The sequence below is a fragment of the Mobula hypostoma genome, chromosome 23 (genome assembly GCF_963921235.1).
Source record: "Mobula hypostoma chromosome 23, sMobHyp1.1, whole genome shotgun sequence".
In the NCBI taxonomy this organism is placed as follows: domain Eukaryota; kingdom Metazoa; phylum Chordata; class Chondrichthyes; order Myliobatiformes; family Myliobatidae; genus Mobula; species Mobula hypostoma.
Genome location: NC_086119.1, coordinates 6027536 through 6043545, shown reverse-complemented (window position 1 = coordinate 6043545; position 16010 = coordinate 6027536). Strand labels below are relative to the sequence as shown.

General features: G+C 41.0%; 1 protein-coding gene across 7 annotated transcripts in view; it reads right to left on the bottom strand.

Annotated features, from left to right (window-relative positions):
* Positions 1 to 2430: 2430 nt before the first annotated feature.
* bcas3 (BCAS3 microtubule associated cell migration factor) overlaps positions 2431 to 16010 on the bottom strand; it is a 987973-nt gene continuing 974393 nt past the window's right edge. For 3 of the 7 annotated variants that reach the window (XM_063031778.1, XM_063031780.1, XM_063031779.1), the window contains one exon: positions 9189 to 9476. In XM_063031778.1, the coding sequence (XP_062887848.1) occupies positions 9328 to 9476 (149 nt within the window). In that variant the 3' untranslated portion in view covers positions 9189 to 9327. Of the gene's footprint in view, positions 9477 to 12135; positions 12219 to 16010 lie in introns of all 7 variants that reach the window. The other 4 variants (XM_063031775.1, XM_063031774.1, XM_063031776.1 and 1 more) reach the window with 3 other exon arrangements.

Genomic DNA, 16010 nt, shown 5'->3' with positions numbered 1-16010 from the left:
GTTTACAAAGAACAGTGAGACAAACTAGGCTGGTGACTAAATTATATGCTGATGAGCTCTATATCATTGATAGGAGAATTAATGGAGAAAGATCTTAGGGGTAGGGTATCTGCACCTGGAAAATAATCGACTTCATGGGGAAGGTCAGCTTGGTCCTGTGTGGGGTAAATCATATCTTAGAAATTTGATTGAGTTATTTGAGGAAGATGATTGATATGAGTAGGGCAGTGGATGATGTGGACATGGGCTTTGGAAAACTACTCAACAAAGTCCCTCATGGTAGGCTGATTCAGAAGATGAAGCCACTTTGGATCCATGGTAACATGGCAGATTGGACTGACAATTGGCTTGGCCCTAGAAGACAGTGGGTAGTGGTGGAGGTATGTTATTCTAACTGGAGGTCCGTGACCAGTGGTGTCAAGGATTAGTGCTGTGATCTCTGCTGTTTGTGATATATATATAAAAATGACTTGAATAAAAATATAGGTGGGTTGATCAGTAGATTTGCAGGTGAAACAGAAATTGCAGAGTTGTGGATAGTAAGACAGGTAGTCAAAGGATTCAGCAGGATATAGACCAGCTGGAAATGTTGGAAAGAACTGGCACATTGATTGTGTGAGAGAGCACGGGAGCACAGCATTCGGCACAATGCTTTACACCACCAGCAATCACTGATAAGGGTTCAATTCCCACCACTGTCTACAAGGAGTTTGTACATTCTCCCCTTAACTTTGTGGGTTTCCTCCGGGTGTTCCGATTTCCTCCCACATTCCAAAATCACATGGTTAGGGTTGCGCTATATTAGTGCCGGAAGTGTGGCAATACTTATGGGCTGCCCTAGCACAATCCTGTGTTAATTGTTGACACAAACAATGCACGTCACTGCATGTTTCGATGTACATGTGACAATTAAAGATACTTGCTTAAAAATAAATTTGTACACTTCAGGAGATCAAATCTGGAGTGTTGAAATGGCAGGACCATTTACTGAAAGATCCTGGGATGCAAGTCCATTATGAGTGACAATGCAAGGAAATAGGTTGGTAAGAAAGGTGTGTTTCATACTTGCTTTCATCAGTCAGATGGTGAGTATAAAAGTCAAGAAGTCATGCTGCAGCTGTATAAAACTTTTGTCAAACCGCACTTGGAATATTGTGAGCAGCTGAGAGAGTGCAAAAGAGGTTCCCCAGTGTGTTGCCAGAATTAGAGAGTATTAACCATTATGAGAGGCTGGAAAAACTTGGATTGGTTTCTCTGGGGTGTTGAAAACCAAGAGGCAATCTAATGAGAATATATAAGAGAGATACAGTTCAAAGTAAATTTATTATCAAAGTACATACTGTATATGTCACGATATACAATCCTGAGATTCGTTTTCTTGCAGACATACTCAGTATATACAATAAACACAATAGGATCAATGAAAGTGCAGACCAACAGGATGAATGATCAGTGTGCAAAAGGCAACACACTGTGCAAATACAAAAAGAAATAGTAATAAATAAACAATAAATATTGAGAACATAAGATGAAGACTCCTTGAAAGTGAATCCATAGGTTGTGGGATTGATGGGGCAAGTGAAATTAAGTGGAGTTATCCCCTCTGATTCAAGAGCCTGACGGTTGAGGGATAATAGCAGGACGCATAGTCAAAGACATTTTTCCAAGGATGGAAAAGTCAAATACTAAAGGGCAAAATTTTAAGGTGACATGGAGAAAGTAAAGGGAGATTTTGTGGTAAATATTTAATACAGAATGTGGTAGCTGCCTGGAATGTGCTGCCAAGGGAGATGGTGGAAGCAGATACAACAGCAATGTCTAAGAGGCATTTTGATAGGCATACTGTATCTACACACAGTCCATGTGCAGGCAAATATGAAGCTTAAATTTTCTGTGCTGTACTGTTCGATATCTTCTATGCAAGATGCACTGTGAAGAGCATTCTAACTGGTTGCATCTCTGCCTGCACAGGATCAGAAAAAGCTACTCGGCATTATAAACTCAGCTCCAGCATGGGCACTAGACCCCTTATCTTTGAGGACATCTCTATGGACTCACTTTCAAGAAATCTACAACTCATGTTCTCAATATTCTTTATCTATTTATTTTTTGTGTTTTTTTGTATTTGCTCAGTTTGTCTTCTTTTGCACGCTAATTGTTTGTCCATCATTGGAGTTCCTTGTATCTACTGCGAACACCTGCAAGAAAATGCATCTCAGGGTAGTATATGATGACATATACGTACTTTATAATAAATTTACTTTGAACTTTTGAACTTTGATTGTCAAAAGATGATGCCTCAAAGAAGCCACAATCATCAGTTAAGGACTCCCACCAACCAGGACCTGCCCTCTTCTCATTGCTGCCAACAGAAAGGAGGTACAGGAGCCTGAGGACACACAGTCAAAGTTCAAAGTAAATTTATTATCAATGTACATATATGTCATCATATACTAACCTGAGATTCATTTTCTTGTGTTTCTTAACATTTTAGGAACAGCTTCTTCCCTTCTGATGCCATATATGTACTTTGATAATAAATAGTGATGTGTTATATACCGCACTGTCCTGCTGCCGCAAAACAGCAAATTTCACAACACGTCAGTGATAATAAACCCGATTCTGATTCTGAAGAAGTGGTCAGTCTAATAAAGAAACCAAGCACAGGCAAATGAAGTCTGAAACCCAATTTTACTGGGAGCTATGAGGAGTTCACCTGTCTAAAACACCGAAGACATTTTTACAGGTTAAATTTATAATTTATTTTTATTAATTGGACTGGTTGAAATTAGGAGTTGGCAATTAAATTAGCAGCAAAAGCAGTACCCAGTATCATTACAGAATACAGGAAGTCAGTCACTTTGTGCACTGTACAGAAGCAAATCTACAGCCATCGAGGTGGCAATTTACCAACGGCAGGGTGGAAGACACACACTCTACTGGCAACTTGATAATGAAAGGAATGAGGAAGAGTTCAATCCCTTTACTGCCTGCACGTCTGCCTTTGATCGCATGTGTGACGGCTGGAGGCGCAGTACGTCTGATAAAAAGCGACAAACACAATTCATTGCAGGACCTGATGTTTTACTGTATTTACACCACAGGCCCTGATTAGGATCTAATCTGGATCAAAGAAAGATGGGTGGAGAATCTGTGGTGGCGCCAGTTCATGGCTGTGATTCTGTATGTGGTGAGTTCCTGATTTCGAGGGCAGGAGGGAGGGGAAGGAAGTGGTGAGCAGATGGAAAATACTTAATGGAGTCAACAACAAAACAAAATTAGATAATTTGTGTTTGGCATCTTCTAGCAGTTGGTCCAGAGGAAAGATAGACTGTCTTGTATTTTCATACAATGGCTTTCAGAACCTAATAGATTACACTATAGAACCTAGTAGATTATTATATCCATCACAGCCAGTGAAAAATTCTTGAACCATGGCCATTACTGTAGACTATACTTCAGGACAATCATCCCATGCAACATCAGTCTACAGACCATGACTCTTAGAAACTTGGGCTAGATTATTACTATTTTTTGTGGCTGTATTTTTTATTGCTACTGTAGTTATACATGCTGCATGTGCCCTATGCTGCGTATGACTGTTGGTACTGTGGTTTGCACCTTGGCATGTTGTTGGAGGAACTCTGTTTCGTTTGGCTGTGTTCATATGTATGGTTGAATGACAATTAAACTTGAACTTGAACTTCAGCTTCAACTCTGAAATGCAGCAGCCAACTTGACATGCAAGATCCCAAAAAAATTATCTGATACTGAGGCAGGTCTTGCTTTTGTTTATTGATGCTGTGGAGGGATACACATTGTCTGCAGCACTGCCGAGAAGTGCAACAAGATCGGTTACATCTTCCCAAGAGGCCAGACAAAATCTCGGCTTTAACACATTCATCCGAAAGCCTCGGCTTCAGCATTGCACAAGCAGTTTTATCTCCGGCTTGGGGATGAGTCACATCCGTTTAACTTGATTGGGTCTAAAGGTGTGGAAGGTAATGGTTTTATATAAAAGAGCAGGAAACAAATAATTGGTTAATGAGATGAATCTAAGTGAAGCATTAAAAAAATTATCACCATTCAGATCAATGCAAGTAAGCAATTGCCTCTCACCATGGAGATCAGATCAGGTCAGAGTTCTCCTGCCCATCAGTAAGTGTGTATGTGTGTACATGCTGGTGTGTCTGATCTGTATGCATTCGATATGCTGGTGTGTGTGTGATGGATGTATGTGTACATGTGATGTGTGTGGATGTCATATGTGTGCATGTATGTAGATGCGATATATGTGTATCTGTGATGTCATATGTGTGATGTATGTAGATGCGATATATGTGTGTGTGATGTATGTAGATGCGATATATGTGTGTGTGATGTATGTGGGTGTGATATATGTGCGTGTGTGTGTGCAGTACTGTGCAAAAGTCTGAGGCACCTATACCTATATGTAGCTAGGGTGCCCAAGACTTCTGCACAGTACTGTATATTATGTCTTTCCAGTTACCAAATAACACTTAATACTACTGGGTTAATACAAAGCTACTCTTATTTCTGTTTCCCAACCACCTTTCTATTTTAAACAATATACAGTACTGTGCAAAAGTCTTAAATACGCTAGGTATATATACAGTATATATATTTTCCTAAGACTTTTACACAGTACTCTACACACTACCCATGGGGATAGGGCTTGTTCCTAACCTAAACTACAGACAACAAATCACCTCTCCCCTCTCTGCTGCGGTGCTTCCAGTATTCCCAGGTATTTTCTCCCATTCATACATGCTCTTCTAATTTTATTTATTATTTCAGTTCCTCCGCATTCTCTGTCTCACCCAGAGTTTTCTGAACATTATTGCTTTTTTGATATATACTTCTCTTTCTGCTAATCTCTCACTCTATATTCCTTCCTGACAATCGTCTCCCTTGTATCCCTCCCCTTGGTATTCTTAGCTTTACCAGTTTCTCAGCAATATCTATGATCGCATTCTTTTCCCAGATGCTCTGGTTACATGAGAAGGAACTTCTGTAGCCAGAGGGTGGTGAACCTGTGGAATCCATTACCACAGATGGCTAAGGAAACCAAGTCATTGGGTATCTTTAAAGCGGAGGTTGACAGGTTCTTGATTAGTAAGGGCATCAAAGGTTACAGGGAGAAGGCAGGAGAATGAGGTTGAGAGGAGCAAAATAGATCAGCCATGACTGAATGACAGAGCACTAGATGGGTCAAATGGTGGAGCACTTGATGGGCCAAATTGCCTAATCGCCCTCCTTGCTCTTATGTTTGAGTCATTTCCCATGCACGATACAAACATAAAGGAATAAATACAATTTTTCCAACTAATCTTTTAGTCTTAAGTACATTGCTGGAAGATATAGAAGAGAGAAGGGCTTCTCCCTGAGACCCTCAAATCTATGTCATGGCCTCCTGGATCTTCACCTGGTTCATTTCAACAATGTAAAAACAGCTGAAGCTTCTCACCACTGTCCAGCTGGATAGACAGACATAATCCATACTGCAATCACAGTGTCAGGCCCACCACAAACATCTCCCAGGTTGTCTAACCAGCCTTGGTGATTTCAAAATCTCCCAATGCAACTCTTCCATATGTCAAGGCTCATAGGCACAAGACCAATCCATAACAATCTCACAGACTAAATCTTTAGATAAAACATGAGTATTTAACCGAATATCTCTTTCACAGCATGACTCAGGGCAACAGTCATTGGGTTGTGCTGCAGGAATAAAACAGCTAGCTTGACTTACACACCAGAGATTGCAGCTTTAATTTGGATTCACAGGGTCATCTTCTGTGCAAGTTGAAATATATTTTAAATAATTATTAATTCACTTCTTTGTAATTAAAGAACAAAGTTATTCTAACCACTAAAACAAAAAAAAAGGTCAATGGATGAGCGGAGATGCTGTTGTGACATTTAGACCAGAGGTCCCAGGTTCAGTGCCAAACTACTGGATCTTCAGGGAACTACAACTACCTTCAGAACGAAGGAGAAGGAGAGCAGCAGGAATGGGCTGGTGACACGGTGGACAGGACAGTATCTATTCAGGGTCCTATTCCTAATTACTGCTGTTTCTCTAGAATGTACGGAGTCAATTTTTAGGTTCAGCTCTCAATGACTGAACCACCCTGCAGGCACACAGTGGGCGCAGTCACAAATCAAAAATGATCACTCGGGCAAAATACCCACACTGTATCTCAATATCAGTTGGCACCCAAAGGAGTTCACTCCTCAATGATGGAGACAATGAAAAACATCGCCAAGTCAGAGCTAGTGCCAATGGAGCCCACCACATTGGCTGTGCTGATCTGAGAGTGTGCCAGTAAAGGACGTAACCTGTATACTATGTGGATGTGTGAGGCCTGGAGCTCAATGTCTCATAATCAGTGAGCCCTGGGGTCGATACCAGAGGTCAAAGACCAGAGTTTGAGGAGTGATGGTCAAAGCCCCTGGGCTGGCATGTCTAGAAATGAGAGGTCTGATGTCCCCATGTTCGGAGTCAAGAACCCTGGAGGCGGCCTGTTCTGGAGCTGGAGGTCTGTCAGAGTGGGTGGGTGGGAGGAAAGGGGCTTGTTTTGCTGTTGTTGTTTTGCTTTCTTGAACTTTTAACTTTGTTTAGTTGTGCCGTTATTGTTGCCTGGGTACCTCTGCTGAACACTGTGGAACTGCTGCGTTGGTGCCAGAAAGTGTGGTGACACTCACAGGCTGCCTTCGGCACATCCTTACGTTGGTTGTTAATGCAAACGCCATATTTCACTGCATGTTTTAATGCACCTGTGGTAAATAAATAATATAAATCTGCATCTGACAGAACCCATGAAGCTCACTACTTACTGATGGCTTCCACCGGTCATGTTTCCTGGGAGCAGAGTGACAGTCAGTATCCGTGTGGGGGTCAAGCTCTAGTGAAGTCAATGCTTGTGGAAGTGATATCTTTGCTGTCCAAGGCGGGTGACTGACTGAGGGCTGGGTGGGTTTCCATGGGTCCTGACCCCTTGCTTGCCTCCTCCGCTGAAATTAACTGAGGCCAGATACCTTAGCAAATGAAATAAAATGAAGCACTGGGATGGCACAGTAACACTATTACAGTGCTAGTAACCCGGGTTCAATTCCTGCCACTGTCTGTGAGGAGCTTGAACGTTCTCCCGGTGACTACATGTGTTTCCCCCAGATGTTGCAGTTTTCTCCTACGTTCCCAAGACATACGGGTTAGTAGGTTAGTTAGTCACACGGGTGCAATTGGGCAGTGCAGGTTCATTGCACCAGAAGGGCTTGTCACTGCGCTGTATCTCTAAATAAAATAACAAAAACCTCGATCACTGAAAAGTAACAAAATGAACAGGATTCTTTTACCACCACAGCTGCTGCTCCGTCCGCTCAGTTGCTCTGGCAGATTTTTGATGCTCCAGATTCCAGCAATTGCAGTCTGTTGTGTCTCCAGTAAACTACCTACAAGGTTAAGAGCCAGTTGGTGGGAAGTGGGATTAATCTGAGCAGCTGGGTGTAGACACAATGGGAAATATGACTCCCTTTAACGTCACAAATGACTGATTCCACCCAAAAAAAATCGTTCTCAAGTGGAAAAAACAATTCTGTTTAAATGGAACTAACTTAGACTCGATTTGTCCTCCTCTGTGAGCCTCAGAACTGCTGTCACTGGACTGACATGTTTGGTGATGATTCATTCAGCAAATCTCTGCAATGTTGTTTGTGGTCTGTGTGTTGTGGCTGCTCAGCCTGTCTCTTAAGAGAGACCTCAGCCCGAGTGAGGAAATCAATGGTTGCAGATTACAGTGGCAGCTTCGGATGAGACAGTGATTGACGCACATTCTCAATCTGTGGCACGGCACAATCCCATTGCGTGTGAGTCTCCAAGGTCAATGCCGATGAGTGTTGGGAGCAGCAGTTGTACCACTGCCCACAGTTTATCACAAAGCTTTGGTCTAACACTGAATACAACGTCTTCCTACCAGGAAAATCACAGGCACCCAACTCAGTGGAGTACTAGAGCAGTTTAAAAGAAAAGTACAACTTTTCTTTTAAAGCCAAAACCCGTTGAGCAAGTGGCACTTTCCACAGCCCGTATTGTGTGGGTAATGGCCCAAAACGTAGACTGCTTATTCCTTTCCATAGATGTATCCTGGCCTGCAGACTTCCTCCAGCATTTTGTGCATGTGAGCAACAGATCATATTGGTAGCCTTGGTCCAAAGACAGACACGTCAGTTCCCCTAAGACCCGAATCCCATGGTACTTCCTCTTTTCTAGAGCTGAACTGTCAGCCTGCCTAGGACTCCTATCCATCAGAGGGGTGGCTGTGTGCCTAATACCGTGGGAAGTCAGCACTTCAAAAGCAGAGTGACTAAACTGATTGGAGAGAGCAATGATACGGCTGGACATAACAATTTTTCTACCGGTAACTTAAAGTAAATAAAAGGACATTTCAGAATCTGTTTCTTTCGGCAATCTCTCCCACCAGAATTCCATGCACATTTTTATTTTTTAGATGTTTGACTAATGATCTCTATTGATCCAGTGTGTTCTGACCACATCACTGGAGTAGTTGGAGCACAGGGTCTGGGAACTGAATACTGAGCCGACTGTTTGTAATCAGTTTACTCCTGTGAATCTTGTTGCAACATTGAACGTTTTAGCCTTGAAATCTCCCCATCATCTTTCCAATCCCAAGGAGGTCAATAGCACTCACTCATGGATGCAAATAGAGTCAGTGGACAAGTGATCCCTACACTTTTTAATGTTAGAAACTCAATCACAGCAATCCACAAAATGGGAAACCTCTGATAAGAGGTTCCCACTGAACCCCAAAGTGGTATCAATTTAACATTCCTGGTCAGGCAACAGTGGCAGATCTAACCCCAGAAATAAAGCATTGCAAACGTGAATTAACTGAAAGAACATGAAATAGAGATATATATGTCCCTGATTTAAGAGTTTAGATAATCCCTTTGTTAGTACCTCCTTTTGAGAATTAGAGGTCTGCAAAGCCAACTCCACTGAATGATACAAACCATGAACTAAGAGTTACAAGTTGTGATCGTGTCCGCCATTCAGGTGACAAGTGTCAGTGCGGCAATTACTGGAGATGGTGAGACAATGTCTGGCAGCCCATTTTGTTGACCTGGGCTGGCAGGGCTCCAACGGCAGGAAATTACTGGGGGGGGGGGGAGGGAGGGAGGAGAAGAGAAAGAGTGGGAAAGGGCAGGATGAGAAGAAAAGGGTGGGAGAGGATGGGGGTGAGGAAGAAGAAGGGAGGGTTGTGTGAGAGGGACGAGTGAAGGGGCTTAGTTGAAACTTGTTGGAAAGAGGCTGAGTGGCTGGTTCTCGTTGGTGGGCAAAGGTGAGCGGTAACCCTCAAAGTTGCGTGGGATGCTTCCGCTGGTGGAGCCTGAGCTGTTGCTAAGCGTCTCGATGCTCCCCTCTCGCTGCAGCTCTGCAAGAGAAATGAGAAAAGCCTTTTAGACAATGTGGAGCAGGATAATCAGCGGGAAATCACAACATTGCTCGACACTTCACCCTCCTCGAGACTGGGTAAACCAAGGTTTATGGAGTGACTGCAGGAAATTGGTGAATGATCAGCCTTGATCCAATTGAATAATGAAGCACACATCAAGATACTGAGAGATTAAAAGATTAGCTTGTCACATCTGCATTGAAATATACAGTGAAATGAATTATTTGCATCATCATTTGTGATGTGCTTGGGACAGCCCACAAGTGTGGCCACGTTTCCAGTGCCAATATAGCATGCCCACAACTTATTAATTCTAACCGTACGTCTTTGGAATGCGAGAGGAAACTGGAGGACTCAGAGGAAGCCCACACAGTCACGGGAAGAAAGTGCAGACTTTTTACAGACAGTGGTGGGAGTTGAACGTGATCACTTATTGCTGGTGCTGTAAAGAAACTGCACTAAACACTATGCTATCATGCTGCCCTAATCAGGGCACCAAACGGACTATTCTTGATTCTACCTCTAATATTGACTTCCTATTTCTGAAGGCAGAGAAGAAAGGTTATGAATGAACCATGTTGTCCTAATGACCCAATGTCCAAATGTGCCAAGACTAGGGGAAAGGAATAAACAAAAGAATATGGCATCCCCCACAAATTTTTTCACAACCTCAGTATGTACCACAGCCTCAGATGCAATGAAGCAAGTATTAATCTACAGTCACTGCAGTAGAGTGAGAAAAGCAGAAATCAAAAGGAATATAGTGAGTTCCTCCAAGTAGCAAGTGAGAAACCAAATGGGTAATCCTAAAGGTTAATTTGCATATTGAGTCGGCGGTAAGGGAGGCAAATACAATGTTAGCATTAATTTCGAGAGGACTAGAATATAAAAGCAAGGATATACAGTGTCTATAAAAAGTATTCATCCCCCCCGCCACCGGAAGTTTTCATTTATTGTTCTACCACATTGATTCACGGTTGATTTAATTTGGCTTTTTTTGACACTGATCAACAGAAAAGGACTCTTTCGTGACAAAGTGAAAATAGATCTTTACAAAATGATCTAAATTAATTACAAATATAAGACACAAAATGATTGATTGCGTCAGTATTCACCCCCTTTAATATGAAACACCAGATCATCACTGGTGCAGCCAGTTGGCTTTAGAAATCTCATAATTAGTTAAATGGAGATCATTGGTGGAGTCAAGATGCCTCAACTGATTGTAGTAAAAATACACCTGGGATTGAGAAGGAATATACAGAGACATGCAAAAGTTTGGGCACCCCGGTCAAAATTTCTGTTACTGTGAATAGTTAAGTTAGTAGAAGATGAACTGATCTCCAAAAGTCATAAAGTTAAAGATGAAACATTCTTTTCAACATTTTAAGCAAGATTAGTGTATTATTTTTGTTTTGTACAATTTTACAGTGAAAAAAATGAAAGGAGCACCATGCAAAAGTTTGGGCACCCCAAGAGATTTGAGCTCTCAGATAACCTTTACCAAGGTCTCAGACCTTAATTAGCTTGTTAGGGCTATGGCTTGTTCACAATCATTGTTAGGAAAGGCCAGGTGATGCAAATTTCAAAGCTTTATAAATACCCTGACTTCGCAAACCTTGTCCCAACAATCAGCAGCCATGGGCTCCTCTAAGCAGCTACCTAGCACTCTGAAAATTAAAATAAATGATGCCCACAAAGCAGGAGAAAGCTATAAGAAGATAGCAAAGCATTTCTAGGTAGCTGTGTCCTCAGTTCGTAATGTAATTAAGAAATGGCAGTTAACAGGAACAGTGGAGGTCAAGTTGAGGTCTGGAAGACCAAGAAAACTTTCTGAGAGAACTGCTCAAGGATTGCTAGAAAGGCAAATCAAAACCCCTGTTTGACTACAAAAGACCTTCAGGAAGATTTAACAGACTCTGGAGTGGTGGTGCACTCTTCTACTGTGCAGCAACACCTGCACAAATATGACCTTCATGGAAGAGTCATAAGAAGAAAACCTTTCCTGTGTCCTCACCACAAAATTCAGCATCAGAAGTTTGCAAAGGAACATCTAAACAAGCCTGATGCATTTTGGAAACAAGTCCTGTGGACTGATGAAGTTAAAATAGAACATTTTGGCCACAATGAGCAAAGGTATGTTTGGAGAAAAAAAGGGTGCAGAATTTCATGAAAAAAACACCTCTCCAACTGTTAAGCACGAGGGTGGATCGATCATGCTTTGGGCTTGTGTTGCAGCCAGTGGCACGGCGAACATTTCACTGGTAGAGGGAAGAATGAATTCAATTAAATACCAGCAAATTCTGGAAGCAAACATCACACCGTCTGTGAAAAAGCTGAAGATGAAAAGAAGATGGCTTCTATAACAGGATAATGATCCTGAACACACCTCAAAATCCACAATGGACTACCTCAAGAGGTGCAAGCTGAAGGTTTTGCCATGACCCTCACAGTCCCCTGACCTAAACATCATCGAGAATCTGTGGATAGACCTCAAAAGAGCAGTGCATGCAAGACGGCCCAAGAATCTCACAGAACTAGAAGTCTTTTGCAAGGAAGAATGGGCGAAAATCCCTCAAACAAGAATTGAAAGACTCTTAGTTGGCTACAAAAATTGTTTATAAGCTATGATACTTGCCAAAGGGGGTGTTACTAAGTACTGACCATGCAGGGTGCCCAAACTTTTGCTTCGGGCCCGTTTCCTTTCTTGTTTTTTTGAAACTGTAAAAGATGGAAATAAAAAAATAATCTTGCTTAAAATATTAAAGAAATGTGTCATCTTTAACTTTATGCCTTTTGGAAATCAGGTCATCTTTTACTCGCTTAGCTATTCACAGTAACAGAAATTTTGACCGGGGTGCCCAAACTTTTGCATGTCACTGTAACTCAGCCATGATCGAATGGTGGAACAAATACGATAGGCCAAATGGCCTAATTCTGTTCCTATGACTTATAATCATATGGACATTAGTGATTTCAGAGTACATTTGTGTCGAAGGATCGATATTGTTCATGGATTCAGAACATGTGACCCCAAATCTTGACAACATTGGTTCTGAATGAAGTCCATGAGTAGGAAGGTCACTTAGGGCTCATCCTCATTTTGCAATAAAAGCAAGAAATGCTAGGAGCTTTCAGCAGGTCAAACAGGATTAAGAATAAAATCTCAGGTTGAAGCCCTTCATCAGTTCTGAGGAGTCTTGGAGTTGCAACTTTTACCCTGTTTCTCTTACCATGGATGATCCTGACCTGCTAAGTGTTCTCATCATTTTCTTCCTTTATTGCAGACTTCAGACATTTGTATTTTTATATACTTATCTTTATTTTGTTTAGATAAATTATCAAGTACAACCCTAGAGACTCTGGCTATTTTGGAATCTGGAGATAACTGGGAATTTATGAGAACAGTGATGTAAACATTATTGTATCACACTGATTCACACCTCCATCTGTTCTCCCCAACTGGCACTTATCACAATTATCCTGATTGTGAGTGACATTGAACTAACATCAGTCTGTGTCAAGCCTGAAGTTCATCCAGGTGTCTTTTTGGTTGTTTATCAGCCTTTATGAGTAGTATCATGGATTCTATTGCATTTGATTTTTGTTTTCCTGTGAATGCCTGCAAGAAAATGTATCTCAGGGTAGTATATGGTGATATATATGTACTTTGATAAAAAATTTACTTTAAACTTTGAAATTTCCTCTGCTCTCAGATTCTGAATGGTTCACGAACCCATAAACACTATTCCATTATTCCCCTTATTTTGCATTATTTATGCACTTATGTCATTTATAGTAATTTTTTGTCTTTGCACTGTACTGCTGTCACAGAACAACACATTTCTATTTATCCAATTCACAGATAATAATCTGATTCTGGTTCTGAAATATATAAAATGCTGGAAAAACTCAGCAGGTCAGATGTCATCTGTGGAAAGAAAACATTTCAAATCTAGCACCCTTGATTAAGAATTGAGAAAATGAGTTTCTCAGTTCTGATGAAATGTTCAGAACCTGAAATGTTAAATGCTCTCCTTCCACAGATACTGTCTGATCTGGTGAGTTTTTTCCAGCTCTGTGGAAGTTGATGAAGACAATGATAGCCTGGGACAGTTGTAGTCAAATGAGACCTTTAAAGTGAGACTGCTGAACACACTTCTGCTTACTGCAGATGAGATAGACTGGTAGCGTGTACTCAAACCAAACGAGTGAGGCCTCTGTAAAGAGACTTTTCCAGAAAGGTCTTTCTAAAACAGTGTCCCTTTATACAATAGGGACTGACAAGATAATAGAAGGGTGTGAAGCATACCCAACAACTAAGACTCTATTGTCATTACTAACTACAAAACATCATCGGCAGTCTGCTTGCTGTTTCAATTGACTTTAACAAATACCTCTTATGTGAATACCAATTGATTCTTGTAAGTAAAAAATTCAATCATATACAATAATCAATATCCGTAACTGATAAGTCGATTTTGTATAAAAGTAGCAGTTTTCTGTTCAGATTTCAGAACAGTGTGGGTGACAGGGAACCATGCTGTTGTCCTTGCGTACAAGGAAAGTAAAAAGAACATGAGAAAATTTGCAGATGCTGGAAATCCAAAGCAACACACACAGAATGATGGTGGAACTCAGCAGGTCAGGCAGCATCGATGGAAGAGAGTAAACAGACAACGTTTCAGGCCGAGACCCTTCATTAGAACTTCTTACCACCGTGGGTGTCCCAAAACAAGTACATGTAGTGAAGTGTAGTCACAACTACCATCAGGCAGGAGATACATAAGCCCTTATTACCAGGTTCAAGAACAGCTACTTTCCTTCAGCCTTGAATCAATTGGCAAAACCCTATTTACTACGGTTTAGCAACACTATGAATATTTTGCAATAAAACTGACCTTTTTTTGTCCTAACTGTATTTTCTTGTGGAAATTGAGCATCATTTGTTTATTTTGTTTTTCTTAAGAATTCTGCTTATATGATATGTGCCTCTGTTGCTGCTGGAAGTAAGTTTTTCATTGTACTCTTGCATACGTGTACTTGTGCATGACAATAAACTCAATTTTGACTGTTTTAATATCAGAAACTAGTATCATATTTGTATGCCTCAAACTCTAACAGACACCATAAATTTAAACCACATGCTGCATCCGTAAAGCAAACAGCATTATGAAGGACCCCACGCACCCCTCATACAAACTCTTCTCCCTCCTGCCATCTGGCAAAAGGCACCGAAGCATTCGGGCTTTCACAACCAGACTGTGTAACAGTTTCTTCCCCCAAGCCATCAGACTCCTCAATACCCAGAGCCTGGACTGACACCAACCTACTGCCCTCTACTGTGCCTATTGTTTTGTTTATTATTTATCGTAATGCCTGCACTGTTTTGTGCACTTTATGCAGTCCTAGGTAGGTCTGTAGTCTAGTGTAGTTTTTTTGTTGTTTTTACGTAGTTCAGTGTAGTTTTTGTACTGTTTCACATAGCACCATGGTCCTGAAAAACACTGTCTCGTTTTTACTGTGTACTGTACCAGCAGTTATAGTCGAAATGACAATTAAAAGTGACTTGACTTGACTTGAAATTTGATTTGTTTTTGTGATGTTGAGAATTTGTCTTCTTTTGAACAGTGGCTATTTGCCTATTTATGTGTAATTCTTTGTAAATTCTATCATATTTCTTTTTCTCTGTAAATGCCTGCAAGAAAATAAAGTTCAAGGTTGGATATGGTAAAGTATATGTACTTTGATAATAAACTTAATGTAATTGAGAGATACAGCATGGTTACAGACCCTTCTGGGCCAATGAACCCATGCTACCAATTAACCTCCTAATCCGTATGTCTTTGGAATGTCGAGGAAACTCTGCAGTCACTGGGAGAACATACAAACTCTTTGCAGACAGCAGCAGGATTTGAATCTGGGTTGCTGGTGCTGTAGTGGCATTACACTGACCACAGTGCTAATGTGCCTTCTTAATACTTTGAACTTTGAACACTGGCAAAAGCTTTTTTTAAGATCTTCTTTATAAAGCAGTGTCACAGTGTATTTTGCATTCAAGATTCAAGATTGTTTCATATCATTTTCTGTATATAAGTGTAATGGATTTAATGCAGCACAGAAATACAAAAGATAAAGAACACAATAATAAAAAACAAGAAATATAAATACATAAGAGCTTCTAAATGTACAAATGATGAAGTAGTGGAGGAGTTAATGGGTGGAGATATTGATCAGCCTTTTTGCTTGAGGAAAGTAATTATTTTTGAGTCTGATGGTCCTGGTGAGGATGCTAAATAGTCTCTTCCCTGATGTGAATGGCACAAACAGTCCAGGAGCAGGATGGGTGGGATCTTTCATGATGTCACCAGCCCTTTTCTGGCACCTTTCTGTATATACGTCCTTGATGGTGGGTAGGCTGGTGCTGGTGATGCATTGGGCAGTTTTGAATACCTGTTATACAGCCTTCCTGTCTGCCACAGTGCACTTTCCGTACCAAGAAGTGATGCATCT